Source organism: Triturus cristatus, chromosome 3_1, assembly GCF_964204655.1.
Source record: "Triturus cristatus chromosome 3_1, aTriCri1.1, whole genome shotgun sequence".
NCBI classification, from domain to species: domain Eukaryota; kingdom Metazoa; phylum Chordata; class Amphibia; order Caudata; family Salamandridae; genus Triturus; species Triturus cristatus.
In genome coordinates, this window is record NC_140583.1 from 962944906 (window position 1) to 962967120 (window position 22215).

General features: G+C 48.5%; 1 protein-coding gene across 2 annotated transcripts in view; it reads right to left on the bottom strand.

Annotated features, from left to right (window-relative positions):
• The window catches only part of LYPD6B (LY6/PLAUR domain containing 6B), a 267730-nt gene that overhangs the window by 45253 nt on the left and 200262 nt on the right, over positions 1–22215 (bottom strand). For both annotated transcript variants that reach the window (XM_085645608.1, XM_085645607.1), the window contains exons 5-6: positions 16442–16540; positions 12946–13076 (exon numbers count right to left, since the gene is read on the bottom strand). In XM_085645608.1, coding sequence (XP_085501734.1) covers positions 12946–13076; positions 16442–16540 — 230 coding nt within the window. The remainder of the gene's footprint in view (positions 1–12945; positions 13077–16441; positions 16541–22215) is intronic.

The window sequence follows — 22215 nt, forward strand, 5'->3', positions numbered from 1 at the left end:
ACATGGCTTGGCAGTTCGGGCTGGACTGTTCCCATGAGGCACAGGGTCAAGACTGATTTGCATATGGCCATGTCTAAACTGGGGTGGTGTAGTGGGCAATAGAACGATGGATTTAACCCAGATCTCTTGACTGGGGTAGAATGTCTGCATTGTCAGCATTCCGTCCATCAATTGTTTGTTGTAACGCTTTTCGCCCCAAGTGGGATGGGTATTCCCAGACGTGGGACCCGTGCTCACTACGCCACTGGAGTCAAGCTATCCTGGCTGATGACGGCTGATAGCCAGAAACCGGTCCTAGGATGCTTGATTCCGGTCCAGGGAAGACATGGCTTGGCAGTTCGGGCTGGACTGTTCCCATGAGGCACAGGGTCAAGACTGATTTGCATATGGCCATGTCTAAACTGGGGTGGTGTAGTGGGCAAAAGAACGATGGATTTAACCCAGATCTCTTGAATGGGGGAGAATGTCTGCATTGTCAGCATTCCGTCCATCAATTGTTTGTTGTAACGCTTTTCGCCCTAAGTGGGATGGGTATTCCCAGGCGTGGGACCCGTGCTCACTACGCCACTGGAGTCAAGCTATCCTGGCTGATAGCCAGAAACCGGTCCTAGGATGCTTGATTCCGGTCCAGGGAAGACATGGCTTGGCAGTTCGGGCTGGACTGTTCCCATGAGGCACAGGGTCAAGACTGATTTGCATATGGCCATGTCTAAACTGGGGTGGTGTAGTGGGCAAAAGAACGATGGATTTAACCCAGATCTCTTGACTGGGGGAGAATGTCTGCATTGTCAGCATTCCGTCCATCAATTGTTTGTTGTAACGCTTTTCGCCCTAAGTGGGATGGGTATTCCCAGACGTGGGACCCGTGCTCACTACGCCACTGGAGTCAAGCTATCCTGGCTGATGACGGCTGATAGCCAGAAACCGGTCCTAGGATGCTTGATTCCGGTCCAGGGAAGACATGGCTTGGCAGTTCGGGCTGGACTGTTCCCATGAGGCACAGGGTCAAGACTGATTTGCATATGGCCATATCTAAACTGGGGTGGTGTAGTGGGCAAAAGAACGATGGATTTAACCCAGATCTCTTGACTGGGGGAGAATGTCTGCATTGTCAGCATTCCGTCCATCAATTGTTTGTTGTAACGCTTTTCGCCCTAAGTGGGATGGGTATTCCCAGACGTGGGACCCGTGCTCACTACGCCACTGGAGTCAAGCTATCCTGGCTGATGACGGCTGATAGCCAGAAACCGGACCTAGGATGCTTGATTCCGGTCCAGGGAAGACATGGCTTGGCAGTTCGGGCTGGACTGTTCCCATGAGGCACAGGGTCAAGACTGATTTGCATATGGCCATGTCTAAACTGGGGTGGTGTAGTGGGCAATAGAACGATGGATTTAACCCAGATCTCTTGACTGGGGTAGAATGTCTGCATTGTCAGCATTCCGTCCATCAATTGTTTGTTGTAACGCTTTTCGCCCCAAGTGGGATGGGTATTCCCAGACGTGGGACCCGTGCTCACTACGCCACTGGAGTCAAGCTATCCTGGCTGATGACGGCTGATAGCCAGAAACCGGTCCTAGGATGCTTGATTCCGGTCCAGGGAAGACATGGCTTGGCAGTTCGGGCTGGACTGTTCCCATGAGGCACAGGGTCAAGACTGATTTGCATATGGCCATGTCTAAACTGGGGTGGTGTAGTGGGCAAAAGAACGATGGATTTAACCCAGATCTCTTGAATGGGGGAGAATGTCTGCATTGTCAGCATTCCGTCCATCAATTGTTTGTTGTAACGCTTTTCGCCCTAAGTGGGATGGGTATTCCCAGGCGTGGGACCCGTGCTCACTACGCCACTGGAGTCAAGCTATCCTGGCTGATAGCCAGAAACCGGTCCTAGGATGCTTGATTCCGGTCCAGGGAAGACATGGCTTGGCAGTTCGGGCTGGACTGTTCCCATGAGGCACAGGGTCAAGACTGATTTGCATATGGCCATGTCTAAACTGGGGTGGTGTAGTGGGCAAAAGAACGATGGATTTAACCCAGATCTCTTGACTGGGGGAGAATGTCTGCATTGTCAGCATTCCGTCCATCAATTGTTTGTTGTAACGCTTTTCGCCCTAAGTGGGATGGGTATTCCCAGACGTGGGACCCGTGCTCACTACGCCACTGGAGTCAAGCTATCCTGGCTGATGACGGCTGATAGCCAGAAACCGGTCCTAGGATGCTTGATTCCGGTCCAGGGAAGACATGGCTTGGCAGTTCGGGCTGGACTGTTCCCATGAGGCACAGGGTCAAGACTGATTTGCATATGGCCATGTCTAAACTGGGGTGGTGTAGTGGGCAAAAGAACGATGGATTTAACCCAGATCTCTTGACTGGGGGAGAATGTCTGCATTGTCAGCATTCCGTCCATCAATTGTTTGTTGTAACGCTTTTCGCCCTAAGTGGGATGGGTATTCCCAGACGTGGGACCCGTGCTCACTACGCCACTGGAGTCAAGCTATCCTGGCTGATGACGGCTGATAGCCAGAAACCGGTCCTAGGATGCTTGATTCCGGTCCAGGGAAGACATGGCTTGGCAGTTCGGGCTGGACTGTTCCCATGAGGCACAGGGTCAAGACTGATTTGCATATGGCCATGTCTAAACTGGGGTGGTGTAGTGGGCAAAAGAACGATGGATTTAACCCAGATCTCTTGACTGGGGGAGAATGTCTGCATTGTCAGCATTCCGTCCATCAATTGTTTGTTGTAATGTTTTAAAGGGAGGCATCACTAGACAGGAGTTGACCTAAAAGCCTATTGGCTAGTAATTGCTGTAACCTGCAAAGACAAGAGGTGGGCATAAAAAAGACAGTTCTTGCACTCAGACCTCAGATCGGATCTATACTGGAGAGAGGACCAAAGAAGGACAGCCCTGCTGTTCCCCAAACCCAGCAAAGAGAAGCTGCACCAAAGACTGAACTGCATCTGATGCGGCAAAGAGACCCCAAACAGAGATGGTGAATCCATGAGCCAGCTGGTTGACTCTATTTTAGCCACAGGGCCATAAAAGCTGAAGAAATCTGCCTTGATGAGTTAGTATAGAAGCACACCTGACTGCTGCTGACAGTTGGAGTGCAGCCCGGGAGACTGAGTGCCAAACCTCAAAGGCTGCACCCAGGATTACTGGGCCAGGGAGAGTCATTGGAGTGCAGCTTGGTTGCCCAGCATGGAAGTTACTTCAAGTTAAAGGAAAACGCTGGTTTTGCTGTAAATGGAAACCAGTAGATCTTTGTTGGACTTTGTTGCACATTGACCTCTGAGGCTAAACTTGTCCTATCATGTTCATGGACAGATGGGTGGCCACAAGAAGACCCTACACAAAGGCTCAGCACCCTCAGCATCCCTGCTTTGCCTGCAAGGTAACTGTTCTGTTGGACCTTATAAGTTCCTGTGACTGGCTCCTTGCTGGAGTTGGTCACCACAACAGTGCCCTTATAGCCGTATTCAAGTTACATGTTGTGACTAAAACTAAACTGCAATAGGTTCCGCATCAATAACATTAAATGGAGGAAGCACTTCTCCAAAAGATTTCAGTGTGTATAAATACACCTCCTACAGGTCAGTGGAGCCACTGTTGCCTCAATTCTTTCAACTAACCGACAGGGCAAAACCTCTGTATAGTGGCCTCTATACGGAGGTTTTGCCCCGTTAGTGCTTCCTCCACATAATATTATTGATGCGGAACCTATCCAATTACCAATACATAGGTGCTGTACCCTTCTTTTCAATATTTCTTTGACAGTTGTTGACTGCAAAACAGATAAAGGTATATGTGGAGCCATACGAAGGTGTATATATACATCAATACTTACCTCGATCCCCTGAATATTTAAACTCCTTTGAATCTGCCTTGGAGGTTCTGCTCTTGAGTAATAAAGAGAATAAATTGTGGCTGTAAGATATCGCTTTTTACTAAAGAAGGTGGCTGTAAAATCCTAATACCCACCGAAACGCGTCGATGCTTCACAGATTTGGTACACTAGATCTTTGGGACATTTGTTTGTATACGAGAACTAAACTTAAAAAATATTCTGACTGAACAAATGATTTACTACAGACTGGTGATTGTAGTAATTGCCCATCACTGTGTAGATATTTACACACTTCAGTCCATATTTGTGTTTTGGTGATATTGGTTGATCCTTTGTTTGTTTGTATGAGAGTTTAATTATTCAGTTTCCCAAAGGTGGTTCTACTTTTTGACTTTTGAACAGCAGGAGCAACTCCAAACTAAATAGCATCACAGCAGGACATGGGAGGGACTAGAGGATCACACATGAAATGTTAGCCTTACTGATATATGACTATTAAAAGGTTACAAAGACCTGAGATGTGTCCCGGCCCAGTGACCGGTGAACTTTTCAGAATCACAGAGCACTCTGGAAGTGCACAAGGGACCTTGCTCTCCCTTCCTCCAGTGTGTGTGCCCCACCAGTTGTCTCCTCTGCATGCCCTTCCAAGACCCTGGCCTTCAAAAATGGAACCCACAACAATATATGTGCTGGTGCTGTTCGCCACACCAGCAAACACATATTAAAGCAAGCACACGCAGTCACACCTATGCTCCACATTGCTACATATTAACATAATGTAGGCCAAGAGTGTGGTAGATATACAGCATCAGAATTTTACTTGAGTGAGATGGTGGGGCTCTCTCTAGTGACACAGGTAAAAATGCCTCTTCACTCCACTGATCACTAGTACAAAACGGTATGCTGCCACCACGGTGATCATGCTACGTAACTCCTAGTAAGGGTGGTAGCCCTTTACCACTACCAGGGTAATGCTTTGTGCACCCCTCCCCGTAAAAGCAAGACTTCAATCTGTGAGACAAGCCTATGTCCTGGCGCACACACTCAAGACCCGTTTTCGGCCATAATGAAACAAATCAGTATCAAGGATCCAGATATCGCTGCAGCTGTGGGCCTCAAGGCAGGGGTGCACTTACATCACCACGTGGGGACTTTTCCACCCCAACAGTAGGTATAGCTGAAGGTACTGCACATAGTAGGATATGCAGTCATTTTTGCTGATGTCATAAAAGGCTTGCCTCATAACAGATGGGAGGTTGCTAGAGAGGTCAGATGCATGCAAGTAAAGCCTCGTGCATTTAGTGAGGCAAAGGAGCATTATTCGAACAGTTTCTGTATTGGAAGGAAAAGAGCAGCCTACAGCACTTAAAATGGACTTTGCAAGTTACATATGAGTTGTGTGACTTTATAAAGAAATGTGGACTTCTTCTACGTAGTCGTGGAACTAGTCAGAGCCTTGATACACTCTTACCTCGTCCGACAGTGGGTATTTTCTCCCATATATGCTCCATCCAATAAGAAACAACATAGGTAAGCACACTTCAAGCATAGATATGGAGAAAATTTTTTTTTTTTCCTCTACTACATAAAAGAAGGCTATTTTTGGGCTGCTCAAGAAAACATTTCTGTGCGGCAAAAACATTCAGTGGGCAGTCCTTCGGACGACGCCGTAAACGCTCATGGTCTATTGGAAAGCATTGCCCTTTTTATAACAGTTCTTTGCCGTTATATGGTTTTGTGAAATGCGTGTATAGCACAGCGTTTAATTATTTGTAAAGCGCTATAATACTTATTGCTACCTCATAATAAACATAAATACCGATAAAGTAGTTGTAGTGTTACCAAATGAGGGAGACCAGACAGGATCGATGCTTTGTTCGTTTATTCTTTTTCTTACACTAGCACACAATTACGGCCCACGAGGAGCAACGGGGAAACTAACCGCCGGCTCGCGTCCTCGCGCTCTTCTGAACTGCCTGCCCGCCCCCCGACGTCACAGCCATCCTCGACACCGGATTGGCCGGTGACGTCAGGCGGCATGCAAGCAGAAACAGGACTACGGTGTAGGAGCGAAGGTACGTTACTTCACATACAACATCTCCCTTTCTTAACAAAATAGAGAACTATACATAACAATCATCTCATGACAAAATCTTCGAACCTTTTAGGCGCCCTGATATGCCTTGCAGGTCTGCGGGGAGTGATTTGCATGTTGGCCCCCGCGCTGCGGTTGCCCGTACCACCTTGGCTCGCACTCATCACATTGCGACTGTCATCCCTCACTGACATGGGACTGCTGTCGCCCTGGCTATCCACGCCCGCTAGGCCATGGCACGGACTCATACCATCCTCAGTGGACCCATCAATGTCCGCTTGCACCTGCCATTCGTACATACCATCATCGATCTCATTCTCATGCACCTGGCTGCCTCTCATGATGATCTCTTCTTGACCTGCCTTGAGCCTGACAATGTCGTCCTTGCTCCGCCATCCCCCGCCTTCCAAACAGACAGCTCCCTTAGTCACTCCTTGAACTCGTGCAGGGGTCTGGAAAACAGACTCACCCTTCAACACTTTGGTTGGTTTCTTCACCAACATCCAATCCCCCTGCGCTACCTCTTTGACTTTGGCTCTATTCACCTCATCAGCGTACCGCTTGTTGCTTTCCTGTCTGGCCACAATCCTTTCCTTGACCCTCAGCCTCTCATCGGATACATCTTCCGGTACCTCCCTCATGTCATACCACCTATCAAGTTTGGGGGTAAGCTCGCTCATACACCTTCTCCCTCTCATCAGGTAGAACGGAGTGTGCCCCGTGACTGCATTGGGCGTGTTGTGAAACGTGTGTACCTTGTCCGCCAGAAACGCCTTGACATCCAAATTGGAGGCAATTGCCTGCTGCACACCCTCCTTCAAGAACCTATTCATGCGCTCGACCTGCCCATTGCTCCTTGGACTGTATAGCGGGGTTTTCTCCTGCTTGATCCCCAATCTGGACAGGAAGTCTTTCATCTGCCTGGAGACCAGCTGCGTACCGTTGTCGGACATCAAAATCTTCGGCTGTCCTTCATTGGCGAAGACCTTCTTCAGCTCCCTGATCACACGTTCGGTGGTAACCTCCCGGACGAACTTGTAGTGGATCCATTTAGAAAAGTAATCCGTAAGGACGATGAGATGTCTGCAATCGTCGGGCAGCAGGGTAAACGGGCCCGCGAAATCAATAGCGACTTTGATCCATGGACCAGCAGGAATGTCCACCAACTGCAGCGCACTTCTCGCCGTCTTCCAGTGCTTGTCGGCCCTCAAACACGGTCCACACCGGTCGATAAAGCTGTTGACCTCGCCGCACATCCCTGGCCACCAGTAGTATTGCTTGAGTAAGGTCCTTGTGGCGGTAGCGCCCGGGTGACCCTTGTGAGCTAACCGGATTAGTTTATCTCTCAATCCTTCCGGCGGCACAAACAGCTCATGTCTTTCCACGAAACCGCCCTCGATGGAGAGTTCGGGGCTAACCTGCTGGAAGCTTCTGAGCGCACCGTTCAAGTTCCGGATCGGGGGCCAGCGAGCCATAATGTGATCCATCACCCTACGCATAGTCGTGTCTTTCTCTTGGGCCGCCATCCATTCCTCCTCCGAAACGGATCCTTCGCATATGGCCGTAGCATCCACCAGCGCCACTACGCACTCCGTGTCATCCATGGATCCGTCCCCCTCGCCGCTGACCGGCAAGCGCGACAAGCAATCCGCTCTGCAATTGAGGCCGCCCTTGATGTGCCTGATGGTGAAATGATATTCCTGCAGCCTGGACATTAGCCGCAAAAGCCTCGAGCTGGCCTTTCCGTTGCCGCGGCCTTCGCCGTCCATCATGTAGATTAAAGGCTTGTGGTCCGTAACCAGTTCGAACTCCATGCCCCACAAATAGTTCCTCAGTTTCTCCACGGCCCATACGCATGCAAGCGTCTCCCTCTCAATGGTGCTGTAATGTTTCTCAGCGTCACTCAGTGACCGGGAAATGAAAGCGACCGTGTTCTCCGTCTTCCCATGGAACTGGCAAAATACCGCGCCGATACCCTTGGCGCTTGCGTCGACTGTAATCACGTTCCGGAATGCCCTGTTGTATGGTTGCAGCACTGGAGCAGCCACGATGGCCTGCTTGACGGCATCAAAAGCAGCTTGTTGGGCATGCGCCCACGTGAATTTTTCGTTCTTCCTCAGCAGCTTCCGTAGGGGCTCCACGATGGTCGCATATCCCTGCATGAATTTGGAGTAATACTCGCTGAGCCCCAGGAACGATCGTAGGGCGTCCTTGTCTCCGGGGCACGGGGCATCACGTATGGCCCTCACCAGGTCATCTTTTGGCGCAATGCCCTCCGCGGTCAGCACGTGTCCCAAGTAGTCGATCCTGCCCTCCATGAACTTGCACTTGTCCTTGGAGACAGTCATCCCTTTGTCGCGTAGTACACCCAGCACTTCTCCCAGCAGCTCCAGGTGCTCCTCTTCACTCGCCGTGTGGACTAGAATGTCGTCCTGGAAGGCTTCAACCCCCTTCATGTCGCCGAAGAGCAAGTCCATCAACCTTTGGAAGACACCGGAAGCCGAGGCGAGGCCGAACGGAAGGCGGACGTACCTGTAGGCACCGAACGGGGTAACAAAGGTGGTAAGTGCCTTGGACTCCTCCGTGAGGCACACCTGGTGGTATGCGGACTTCAGATCAATCAAGGTGAAAAATCGCGACCCAGACGTAGAAGACAGGATCTCTTGGATGTTGGGTAGGGGATGGCAGTTCACCAGAATGTTCCTGTTCAAAGATCGCAGGTCCACACATAGCCGGATGTCCCCTGTCCTCTTCTTCTTGGACACCACGATTGCGGACACCCACTCTGATGCGCCTGCTTCCTCTATCACTCCCTCCGACTTCAACTTATCCAGGACAGCCTTTAGCTCCCCCCTGACAGAGAGAGGAACAGCCCTGACCTTGTGTTTTATCGGCACGGCACCCTCTTTCAGTCGTATGGCGTGCACGAATCCTCTCACGCACCCTACTTTGTTTTCAAACACAGACTCAAATCTGCCGATGACCTCAGCTAAACCCTCATGTAAATCATCCGGCTGCACGTAGCCGACCCAATCCTCCCTCAGAACTATGGGATCATCCGCCCCCGGGACTAGCATCACCCCCAGCTTGGCCAGATCCTTCCACCCCACCAGGCTCCTCCCTTTCTCAGCCACATAGATCTTCGTTCTCACTGTTCGCCCCCTGAAGGTGAGGAAGTCCCAGAAGTACCCCATCATCTCTATGTCTTTCTCCCCAAAAGCCTTCGGGTTCACATCCGTCTCATGCAATTTCACACCTTGCCACTTCAACTCGTACGTGGTGTCAGAAATCAGGGTAATGGGGGAACCAGAATCGGCCGTAAATGGCAGCTCAACTGCACCAATCAGAACGGAGCCAATAGGCCCCTTCACTCTCCCATCCCCAGCATCAATGGACAATACAATGTCCGCATCAGTATCGGCATCGCAGTCGCTCACCGAGCTCACTTTCACGCTCCCACCAGGTCTCCTGGCTTTGCACACTGCCGCAAAGTGGCCCACTCTCCTGCACTTAGAACAACTCTTGGACAGTGCAGGGCATGTCCTGCTATCCGCCAGGTGATCCCTTGACCCACACCTAAAGCAAGCGAGTGGCTTCCTGCCCCCCCCTTTCTCGCTCGCCACCCTGTCTGGGGTCCTGGATGCACCTCTATGTTTGTCCTGCACCAAGAACACATTAGAAGCCTGGTTCGTGCTCGCAAGTTCTTTCGTGGACACCATGGAACGTTCAACGGCCTTCGCAATGGCCACCACATCCTTCAGCGACGGATTCCTGCAAGAAAGCAACCGCTCCTGCACCTTTTTGGAATGGCAGTAGAACACCACCTGGTCCCTGAGGTAGGTATCAGTCATCTCCCCGAATTCACAGTCCTGTGCCAACACACGTAGACAGGCAATATACTCCTCGATAGTCTCACCTTCCTCCTGCTTCCGTAAGGCGAATTTGTGGCGCCCCACCATGATATTACCCTCCTCAGAGTATTGCAGTTCGAGCCGCTTAACCGCCTCCTGGTACACGTCTAGAGGGGCAAGGGCCCCCGGAGGGTCCGTATAGACGGGCAAACTGTCAAAAACCTCCTGGCCTGCTTTCCCCAACAGTCCGAACAGAAGCGACTTCTTGCGTGCAGCGCTATAGCCCTCGCCGTCAATGGAGACGATGTAATTCTCAAATGCGCGCAGCCACCCCTTCCATTTCATACATGGCTTACCAGGCGAGTCCAGAAAGAGGGGCGGCACACATATGTTGATGGGTTGCGCCATGGCAGGAGATCAGGTACACGTGGGGCAGCAACGCAGACCCTGGACACTCCCCACCGAACTCGGAAGGACACCACGACCGCAGGGATGTAGACGTCAGGCACTGCAGCAAGAAACGCGGCCTCAGGAGATGGAGGCTCCCAATATCAGCAGAGAAGGCGCTCCCCCACCGCAGCTCACCAGCGCAGCACACGGAGTCGTCGGGGCGAGACAGCTCCACAGGTCAGCAGGCAGCCCCCAGCAGCACACCAGCAGGGCTTCGAGGCAGGAGGCACAGGCAGGCAGCGGAAAGCAGTAGCCTCAACTGGCGCACGGGAAACAGCAAGGCGAGACCAGCGTGAGGAACAGCACATGGGGACCTCAGGCAGTAATCAATTCACTCGCGGGCCGTAATGTCCGATTTTAAACCCTCGTCGCCATTTGTAGTGTTACCAAATGAGGGAGACCAGACAGGATCGATGCTTTGTTCGTTTATTCTTTTTCTTACACTAGCACACAATTACGGCCCACGAGGAGCAACGGGGAAACTAACCGCCGGCTCGCGTCCTCGCGCTCTTCTGAACTGCCTGCCCGCCCCCCGACGTCACAGCCATCCTCGACACCGGATTGGCCGGTGACGTCAGGCGGCATGCAAGCAGAAACAGGACTACGGTGTAGGAGCGAAGGTACGTTACTTCACATACAACAGTAGTGAGTAGGCTTTTATTTTATGTTTTTTTAGTTGCCACCCGCAGAAACATTTACCGCGACCTGACAGATGCACAATACATTGGAACGTGGCTATCGTAGATGTATCTTTGGACAGAAAAATACCATCGATAAACCGCAATTTTTAAGACAGAAGCATCCTGTTGCCCTCTTCCCCAGATCACACACGCAGCCCAAACAATCTCATCTCCTCGCGAATGCCGCTCGTGTCCTGCCCGCGGGGCTCTCCTCTCGAGCTGGGAGAGATCGCAATCACGGGGAGCTCTGGGAAATACCACGGCTCCGGTCACCTCACCCAGCAGACGCCGTTGTCCCGCTTCTCCTCGGTGCCACCCACCCAGAAGAAAGAAGTAAACAGTCCGCCTGGCCCAGCAACCAGAGTATAAATGTTTGCACTGGAACAAACCAAATACTGTGGAACGTTATCATTTTACCATCGACCCGATGCATGATTACCTTGCACCAAGGGCATACATTTGTTTATTGGTAATATCGCACCCACAACGTGATAATTTGGTTCAGTCCGCCCCCTTTCCCTGAACTGGGCCTCAAAGTACTACGAGTTTGCTTGGTTTCAAAGGTTTAAAACATTGATCAGGACTACTTGGTTGCACGCGGCCCGCTCCAGGAAGACCCAGGGTTTGAATTCTTTATACATGTACAGAAATTCAGCATGTTTCCCCAGACAGCAAATGTAACCTGGCAGAGTGATGTAAATGGATATAAAATGAACTGCCTTCCCACTCCGGGACACTCGGTGACACAAAAGATCCGAAAAGGGCCTTATTTATATCAGGCCCACATGAACAGATAACAATCATTTTTGACTGGCGCTATTTCATGACGTTGGTGGTGGTAAGTTAAGGCAGTGCTCCGTGCAAGAACCTTTAATTACCGTATTAAAAAAGCAAGAGTCTCTAGGTGGTAATAAGTGGCATAAACACTGTGCATATTTGTTGTGTTACATTTTGTTGTTGTGGTGATAGTTTTCTGTTGTTTGTTGTGCTGTTGTGTTTTTGTGCTGCATTATTGCAATGTCAACATGTTGCGCTGTACTGTTGTTGTTTGGTTGCGTTCTTTTTTGATTGTCTTGTTGTGATGCACCCTATGTTTTAATTGTGTTATGTTGCTTTGTGTACGTTATTGTGTTACGTTCTGTTGTGTACTTTAGGTATGTCAAGAAATGCTGCTAAATTTTCAGCCGATAGCATCAAATGCTTTTACAGTTCCCGTGATAAGCGACCATTTACCACCAAGATGGTGAAATAACACTGCTGCAGCCAGTGGCATACCTAGGGGCATATTATCAAGACAGGTGATAACATTATCACCGCTTTAGTGGCAGAAAACTGCCGCTAAAACGGCGATAATTAGTTTGATTATATGCTCTATGGAATTCCAATTGTCCTTCACATCTAACATGGGCTTCAATTGGAATTTCATAGAGCATATTATCAAGCCCATTGTCGCCGTTTTAGCGGCAGTTTTCTGCCGCTAAAGCGGTGATAATTTTATCGCTTGTCTTGATAATATGCCCCCTAGACCTTTGGCCGCCCGTGGTGGTTCCTGCGTTTGCTGCCCCGCGGCGGCCGCATGTAAGATGTAAGAGTGGGGGGCTGTTGGCGGTCCCTCACTTGCTGCTCCGAGACTGGTGCAGGTAAGACATGGTGGGGTTGCCACCCCCAAAATGTGTCCGCCAGTGGCGAACCGACCCGCTCTTCCTTCGCTACGACATTGGCTCCAGCTCTTCTACCTAAGACACCAGTTAGCCCAAAAATGTACCAGAAACTGTCCAAAATGTGAGCTCTCAGTGTTCACTTGATGTGATGTGGCCCCAAGACTCTAAAAATTGCAGGTGTGGACCCTACCAACTTCAGGAGGGAATGCCCTAGAAAATGTTTTACCCTTACTTTATGCAATATGATTTTTTTCATAACCAGGGTGGAGCAGCTGCTCACAACGGGTAACTTATAGGCCATAGATCTACTGTTCAAACCACGCAACTACATGATGTCAACATTCACAACGATGCTTACCGTGTGGCCATATTCCCTGTGGTGGTGACAACCCACGCTGCGACATTCCTCTTTCGTGGCACATTTTTTGGTGACAGATCTGCTCCGGCCATGACTTGCAAAGCGATGTACCGTCAAACAATAGTGAGTATCTGTGCAGGAAATCACAAAAACATTCATGTTTTGTGCGCAGTGCAAGACTTCTCACGCAAAAGCGTGCTTAGACAAAGATAAAGCAATGTTTTCAAATGCTAATAGCACAGAAGTGATAACATCTTTGAGCGCGCACCAAACATTTCTAGAAACCCGCTCGCGAGGAACGTTCAATATTACCTGTCAAATGTTGCTGTACTTCTTGACAGCCCAACTAGCTTTGGAATGAGTAAATTGAAAATGTCTTCCTAATATTCACTAACACACTAAACAGGTACAGCACAGAAATCCATAGTACAAGCTTCCCTCACACACTGAATAGGAATCAGCTCAAGCAGCAGCAGTGCAAGCTTCCCTTGCTTGCTTAAAACAGGCATAGCTACAGGACACACTTTTATTATGCATAGTAAAGCATCACCTGTACATTTTTAGGTGGATCATGCCTTTCACAGGGTGTCCTGGATACCACGTTAGCGTAAAGTATAGAACAGCACGTCCTAGGAAATATACTTCATTATATAAAGTTTGCATTCACATTTAAGACATGTACTACACAGCCTCCGGAATCTGGAGTTATAGATTCCTGCACACACTGTACAGCATGGGCGACAGCACTGCAAGCTTCAGTCTCACACACACACATGCATGAACACATGCTAAAACACACATGCACGCACACACAAAATGAGTATGTGTACTCTAGAAGGATTTTCAAGTGCAAGAACGTCACCCGGAGAGATTATATCAACACGGGCGGTTGCAACCATTCGCTTTGAAAAAGCCGACACTCGCGTAGAAAATCTACTCGATTAGCAGCAAAGAAGCAGCGCCCTCTGGCATGCCGCATGGTGACATTAACACTGATTTTGCAGTGAGGAACATGCTCCCAGCGCTACAAATCAGCACAAACGGTGCATGTACTGATTTCTGCCCATTCACTGAACTCCGTGGAATCCCAGAGAGTTTTTATGTTACTCCGTGTAACTCCACGAATTGAAACTCCACGAGTTCCACCCACCCCTAAGACACACTCTCTTTCTATCTCTCTTACAAAACAGTGACATCTAGGAATGCAGTAAATAGAATCTGCTTTATACCCCACACAGATAGAACTACCACCCCTTGCTACAGAACAGACAGCAGCAGCGCTGTACCTGTTCACACACAGAACAGGAACCCAATGCATAGCAGAAAGGCAAGCTTCTCTCACCTACGTAGAGCAGATACAACATGGTCTAGCAATTGTATAAGACTCCCTCTCACACATGAGATGTACAGCAAAGGTAAAAGAAGTGCACCCACATCCCAAAATACATGGGAAAAGGCACTCTTGTAGTGGACTGACTTGGGGGGGCTGCATCACTGAAAGATGGTTTTAGAGGCACTTGTGTGATGCAGGCAATCCTGACCCTTCATGTCTTTTTGCTAATTGGGGGTTACACTGATCACATCAGTGATTGGAATTGGGGTAGGTTGAAATCCATCATTGGTTTGTGTGGCATGAGAAGGTGGTACAAGAAGGAAGAGGTAGAAGGGCAATAAAGCCTTCAGGGCTAGGGTGGTACTTCCTCTTTAGGTGCTGAAAAGCTTCCTACACTTCCTGCTGCTCTCTGAGCACATCAGCGTTTTTCCAGTTTAGGAAGAATATTTTGGCTTTCATGCAAGTGGGTTTGAGGCGCCAAACATTTATGCTTGGTATAGGTGTGAGATGCAACTTCAGCCTCTAGCAACACTGACCTCCAAAATGGATGTACATTTTTGATGTGTTCTTTAATTTTTTGGAATTGTTTTGTAAACATATTCCCCTCTTGAGAATGCAATTTAGAATGTTTGTAAGGTTCTTTTTTTGCATTAATATATTGGCTACATTAGGGGGCTCAACTACATTCTACCATTGGTCAAATGACCAGTTCATTTACTGGGAATTACAGCTGTACTTTGTATCTTCTCTTTCCATGACACCAAAGACATCTCCTTAATAGGACACATCTAAATAATGTCACTGGCCTAAAGTAAAGTTTAATAGCGGGTGGAAGAATGTTAACATGACTCTATAGGGCTGTATAGCACAAGATCTCTAGAATATCATTTTTACCCATGCACCTAAGGAGTCTGGAATAAAATACACAATTTCAACCACACTATAGATGTTTAACCTTTTGTGAACCAAATACCCACACCACAGGAAGAGTTGGTGGATACAAATGTTCCACTCCATAAACTACAGAGTTAAAATCTTTACTCTGTTCCAATGTATAATGTATATCGAACAAAGGTACCCCTGTAGAAACTGATGTGCCCCTGTTGTTAGATACTATTTTTCCCAGAGGTAATAGGGGAAAACCAACAAATATTTAGAGAAAAAAAAATAGGTTGTGTCAAGTTCTCTCTTTCTGCACATCAATTCAGACCTACATAGGTAAATATAATCAGTTGCAAACACTCCTGAAGGAGGAAAATTAAAAGAAGACACCTCATGGAAACACCCAAAGGGGAGTTTGAGACACACTTCAAACCACCTCCCAGGCTTCTCATAATCAGTGTCTTCTTTCACACAAATTGGTAGGGTTTGGACCAGGGTGGGACTGAGAAACTATGTTCAATTTTCCCTGCAACTGACTACAATCACTTACTAATTATGGGAGATTGCATGTGTCGCTGAAGCGCCACCTCCACCCTAATGGCCCAAACAGTAATGCTCAGTTGTGTGTTTTTAGAAAAGCCTAAAATGGAAATTTAAATAGTTGAAAAGAGAAGGCTCATGCAATACTTTTGCTTCAAACCACACACCGGTTAGATGAGGCATGAGATCAAGAGACAGTCATTAGGGTGGTGGAAGAAAGAGGCAATTTATTGACTCAAAACTGGGAAACCTTGGTATTTGGTTCCTCTGGCATTGGACACCCCTGCATCATGCTACTAAGAAGAAAAACATTCGACCCTTGCATTTATTCATGTATTGATTTATTGTTACAACCAGTTTAGGAACAGCACAGGTTGGCAGCGGGGAGCAAGAACTTAGACAGGTTAAGTGTTATTTTAAAAGTGAGATTATGAAATATATTGAATTTCATCCTTAGTCTTACTTTCGTTCTAAATCAGATCATAAACCCTCAGTTGATGCAGAAGTGTTCATTTTATTTCCTCCAAAGAGTTAATTTTTTTTTAAATCTTATTTTTAAAGAAAAAAAATTAAATGATATCCTTGCAACACAAATACGTTAGATTGATATTGTTATTATCAGATATAAAGCCGTTGAACATCGGGGCAAACAACGTGCCTTTTTAATTTTATTATTTGACATTTTATAGCGCACAATCTCTGACAACTTTTTAAAAAAAATCCCCAATGCCAACCACTTACGTTGAGGACACCACTTGTCTTCGGCCCATCGGTTGCAGTTATAATTGTCCGCCACATTTTCGCAGGTGAAACACTTAAAGCTGTTTGGAAAGGGAGTGGCTTGAAGAAATAAATTTGAAGAAGTAAGGTTAAAAAATAGAAAATCATGCTTTACAATTCACAATAATTAGTGTGGAAGGGAGTGGGGTGTTTTGAGAATTTCCATGTACAAATAGTGCATTTTGACAGAGCGACTGGTTGTACTGTTTGCAATGGACATGGAAATAAAAATGTTTCTATAAAAAAAAAACACAATAATTATGAAGCAGTGGAAAAAGCAGACTATAACGAAACATGCAGGGGGCTATCACAAAGATATGTAAGAGTCTGTAAAGGAGTACTCATGTACTAGGCTTTAATTTACTCTTACCTGCCTTTCTGACTTTGCCCTTAAACATCTAATATGGGAATAAAATTCGAGTCACATTGATACACCATTAATAAAAATGGAAATGACTGTGTCTCTTTGCACTTTTAATCATAATGCTGGACGGTTCGGGGCTGATTCAGAAAGGCATGTACAGGCACATGCATCAAGCTAAGATTTTGCGAGTCCTTAATTGCGAATATTAAGGATTCACAATTAAGGACTCGCAAAATCCTATGCATGTAGGAATCGCTATAATAATTGTGATTCCTACATATTCCTTATTTGCGACTCGCAAATAGCGACTTGCAAACAAGGAATAGCTTCCCATTCATTCCTATGGACCTACAGGCCTATAGGAATGAATGGAAAATTGCACGCGCAATTTGCGAGTACCAATTGGTACACACAAATTGCTCATGCAATTTTAAGGGTGCAAGGGTGTCAAAAGGACACCCTGTTGCACCCCTGAAATTGAACCGTGCACAAATGTTGCGCACACACATGTCCCAAAGACATGTGTGTGTGTAACCTACAACTTTGAAAAATGCACTTTAGTGCATTTTTCAACGTTTTTGCAAATTACCATGAAGTTCAACTTCATGGCAATTTGCGCCCCCAAGTAGTGAAATCGCTACTTCAAAGTGGTTCTTGCACTGCATTTAAGGAATCGCATTTTGCGATTCCTTAAATGCAATCGCAATTTGAGAACTCGCAATTAATTGCGAATTCTCAAATTGCGATGTCCTTGACCCTTGATGCATTGCAAAAGCTAAATTTCCGATCGCAAACGGCCGATTTTTGCGAATCGCACCGTTTGCGATCGCAAAAAGCTTTGATGCATGTGACAGGTAATACATAAAAGAGTACTCCTGTAGTACCTCTTTCCATATTCCCAAATGCCTTTGTGAATTGGCCACTGCATGTCTGAGGCTAGTTGTAAACATATTCTGAAACTTCAGTGCCAGCCTCACCACCGCCAAATTAAAAATGATGTTACAACATTACTACGTATACACTTGCATCGTTGCGTTTGGCATCAGAGAACAATAAATGCAACCTTCCTTTGAAATACAGAGAATGAAATGCAATACAAGATGTGTTAATATATATATATTTTCACTGAAAAAAACAAGGGTTAAGGACGTTATAATTGGGTGAAAATGTCACTTAAAACATACCGTTTGAAACAAGGCACAAAACCACTGAAATTTACCAGTTCTAGCTATCCCATGTAGCCTTTGTATTTTTTATAAAAAAATAATTTATATGTACAAATGTGTCTATATATATATATATATGTATATGTTTCTAATAAGTGCCCCAACAGCAGTGGAGGACTGCACCACCCTGCATTTAAAGGGGCTATGAGTAACCCTGGGCGTAGTGGGCGTAGTGGGGCTACGTGGAGCAGCGCGTAGTGTGGCAAAATCTACGCACACTCGCGCGCTCCGCGTAGCCCCACTACGCGCCACCCGCCGCCCGCCCTCATTTAAAAATACTTAAAAGAATATAAAAAGTAAATTAAAGACCTTACCTGAAGTGCGGCGTCCCGGGGCTTCCTCTTCTTGCTTGCCGGTAACTTCTTCACAGAAATGCGCATGCGCGGGCGTCCACGCATGCGCATTTCTGTGAAGAAGTTACCGGCAAGAAAGCAGAGGGAGCCCCGGGACGCCGCACTTCAGGTAAGGTCTTTAATTTACTTTTTATATTCTTTTAAGTATTTTTAAATGAGGGCGGGCGGGCGGCGGGTGGTGGGCAGCTTCGCTTCGCAGCAGCGTGGGCGTAGCGCTGCCTGCTACGCCTACTTCGTAAATGGCGAAGCAGGCAGCGCTACGTGCACTCCGTGGGCGAAGCGTAGCTGCCCGCCCACCCTTAGCTATGAGGCTTGGAATTATGGCGAGTCTGTGGAGTGGGACAGCAGCATTTAGGATTGAAAACTGACTTGCACTCTGAGGCCCATCAGAGGGCTGTGAAGATTGATTGTTAACAGCTTGAGGGACACAGCACCCATTTGGGTATGGATTTATTCTGATACATACTACAAGTCCCAGTAGGGAATGTGGAATTACTCACCTGAGTGGCCCATTACTTCTACATCCTTGACCCAGTCATCACTAATGAGGTATTCCACTTGACAGGAAACAAAACAGGAAACGCTTTTAGGCTCCACCCACCCTCCTGCCAGGGGTTATAAGTACATAGCCAATAGAAAGCACATCCTGTTTTGTTTCCTGCCGGTGGACGCTTGGGTAGGTGCTGGGCACTTACCTGCTTCGTGTCGTCCTGTAGTTTCCTCCGCTGCTGGGCTCTGGGGGTGCTCATGGACCTTCGTGGGAGCTACTTGAGTCGGGCTGCTTGGCTTCCTGGACTTCTTCGGGTTCCTAGTTACTGGTTCTGCTGGGCTACGCTGGTTTCCTGGGGTCCTTTTGTCGGGTGAGTCCTTCCCTGCTGCGCCTCCCTTGTGCTGTGGTCCCGCCTGTCGACCGCTGCAGCTGGTTTGGGGCTTTGAGTCCTCTTTTCAACATGCCTTGGGCTGCCTGAGGAGTCCTGTGTTTGGTGTTTTCTGTGGAACGTCCGGGTTGGGGTCTGGACGCTCCCTGTGCAGCGCGTCTTTTTGGGTCACTCAGATTGTGCTCTTAGCGCTCCGGTCTGCTTCTTTGTTGTGCCGCTCAGACGAGGACTTTGTAGAGCGCCCGGGTTAGGGTCCGGGCGCTCCATGTGCGGCGAGTCTTTTTTCGGTGCACTCGGGTTGGGCTCCGAGTGCTCTGATGTGCTGCTTTTCGGGTCGCTCAGGCGCGGCCTTTGTGGAGCGCCCAAGGTGAGGTTCGGGCGCTCCATGTGCAGCGGGTCTTTAGGAGCACTCCGGTTGGGTTCTGAGTGCTCCGTTCTGCTTCCCTATGTGCCGCTGCCGATGTGGTGCGCCCGGGTGGGCTCCGGGTGCCCTGCAGCTCCGTGGTGCTCCGTGGCCTTCACGCTGAAGTCTTGATGAGTTTTCAGCCTTCGGCGGCCATGATGGGTGGTGTTCTGTAGTTTTGGGATTGGCCACGCCCCCTCCCGCCTCGCTTTTGGTTTGTAATCAGCAGTTTATCCATGCCAGTTGATTGAGGGCGGTTTCCGGCTTGTCTTTGTTTAAAAGTAGGGCGGGGTCGCATTCTGGTCTGTTCCTGCCTATGTTGGTTTTGTGCGCTGGGTCCTGTTTTTAGTGTTCATGATGGGGAAACATCACAAGAAGCGAAAGCATATGTCTCCTGTTTCCTCTTCCTCTTCCCCTGCTGACAGTGGGGATTCTGCCCCTGCGGTGAAGCGGGCCAGGTTGTATGATGGCAGATTGAAGCGCCTGATTTTGGAGACTTTGTTTGATCTGAAGTCCTCCAAGAAGTCTCTTGGGGGTCGTTCTGCTGGGGGTGTTGGTCTCTATTCAGACATTTCTTCCTCGGATTCTTCTGATACCTCTTCCTCGGGGGCGGTGGATCTGAAAGGCAAATATGTTTCCAAGGAGTTGTTGCCTGACCTTCTTTCTCATGTATGTGAGAACATGGGGTTTCCTGATGATGCTGTGGCCAGTACTTCCTCAGATGCCGTTCTGCTACATTTTCAGAAGCCTGTTACTACTTCTCTTCCTATCCATCCTTTTGTGATGGTTGTCCGCTTGAAAGAATGTAAGGATCCTGATCACATCATGATGCCACACTTTATGTCCAAACTGTATCCTTTGCAGGACATGGAGGAATCGTTTCCTGAGTCGGTGCATGTGGATTCCATTGTCACAAGTTTGGTTGGTTGTCCTTCTATGGTGGATGATAATATTCTGCGTGATGGTGTGGATAAGAAAATTTACTCTGCGTTGAGGAAGTCTTATGCTGCTCTCACCTTGCTATCCGTTCTGGTGTCTATGGGGCTTATGTCACTCAATCACTGTTGACTGACTTTAAGACTTTGTTTTCCACGATGCAGGAGGGTGGCAGTTGCCCGGACTTGCTGGAATCCATGGAACGTCAAGCCGAATTCCTCTCGGACATTGCCTTCGTTTCTGTGCGCGCTTCTGCCTTGTCCTGTGGTTCCTCTATTGCCGCTCATCGGAACTTGTTGCTGAAGGGTTGGAATACGGAGGCCGGCCAGAGGTCCATGGCTTTGCGGTTGCCCTGGTCTCTTTGGGGACGCTCTTGAGGATAAGCTTCACAAGGTGTTCAAAGAGCGGAAGCATTCCTTTTCCTCCCATCGCCAGCATTCTCGTAAGGATTTTTCTTTCTCTCATGCCAAGACTTTTCATCAGCCTTCCCGGTTTCAGCAGTCATCCTTTAAGGGCCCGAAAGGTGCTGGTAGGGGTTTCCCTGGAAATTTCAGAAGAAGCCCCCCCGAGATGCTGGACAGGGTCCGCTGCGTTCCTGACTATGCCGCCCCCAGGGTTGGTCACGCTGGTGGTACTCCAGAGGTTGGTGGGAGGCTGCGGTTGTTCCTTCCCTCTTGGCGTCTGATGACCTACAATCAGTAGGTGCTGGATATCCTGGTCCGGGGGTATCGAATCGAGTTTCTGTCCCTTCCTCCTCCCTCGGGTGTGGTACGGACTCCGTCGCCCTTGGACCTGTCTCGACGTCAATCTTTGATCGACGGTGTTCACTTTTTACTCTTGAAGAAGGCGATTGTGCCTGTTCCCCGGTTGGAGTGGGGTCTGGGGACCTATTCAGTTGTTTTTCTTGTTACGAAGGTCACAAGGGGTTTTCGGATTGTCATCAATCTCCGGAGTCTGAACTTGTTTGCCCGGAAGATCCCTTTCAAAAGGGAGACCTTGCAACGGGTGATACCTTTGATTCAGGCCGGCTGGGTGTTGGCATCGCTAGATATCCAGGACACTTATCTTCATGTGCCTGTAGCTCTGGAGGATCAGCAGTTCCTGCGCTTCTGCCTGGAGGGCCGTCATTGGCAGTTCTGTGTCCTTCCGTTTGTTCTCCGGTCTGCGCCCCGCGTGTTCACCAAGGTGGTGGCTCCCTTGGTGGCCCATCTTCACCTCCTGGGTGTGTCAGTGTTTCCTTACTTGGACGATTGGCTGCTCCTGGCTCCTTACCCTGCGGTCCTGTCTCAACATTTTTCCTTGACCATTCGTATGCTAGAGCAGCATGGGTTTCTCATGAACATTCCGAAATGCCAGCTGATTCCTGCCACTCGGAGGTCTTTCATCTGGGCTGTCTTCGATTCAGTCCTGGGCAAGGTGTTCCTTCCGGATTCCCGGCTTCTGCGCCTTCAGTTCCTGTTGCGGAGGTTGTTGTCCCAGGCTGCGGCTCCCCTCCTTCAGTGGCTCGAGGTTCAGGGTCATATGGCTGCAACTGTCTTCACGGTGCCCTGGGCCAGGGTTCATCTTCGGCCTCTG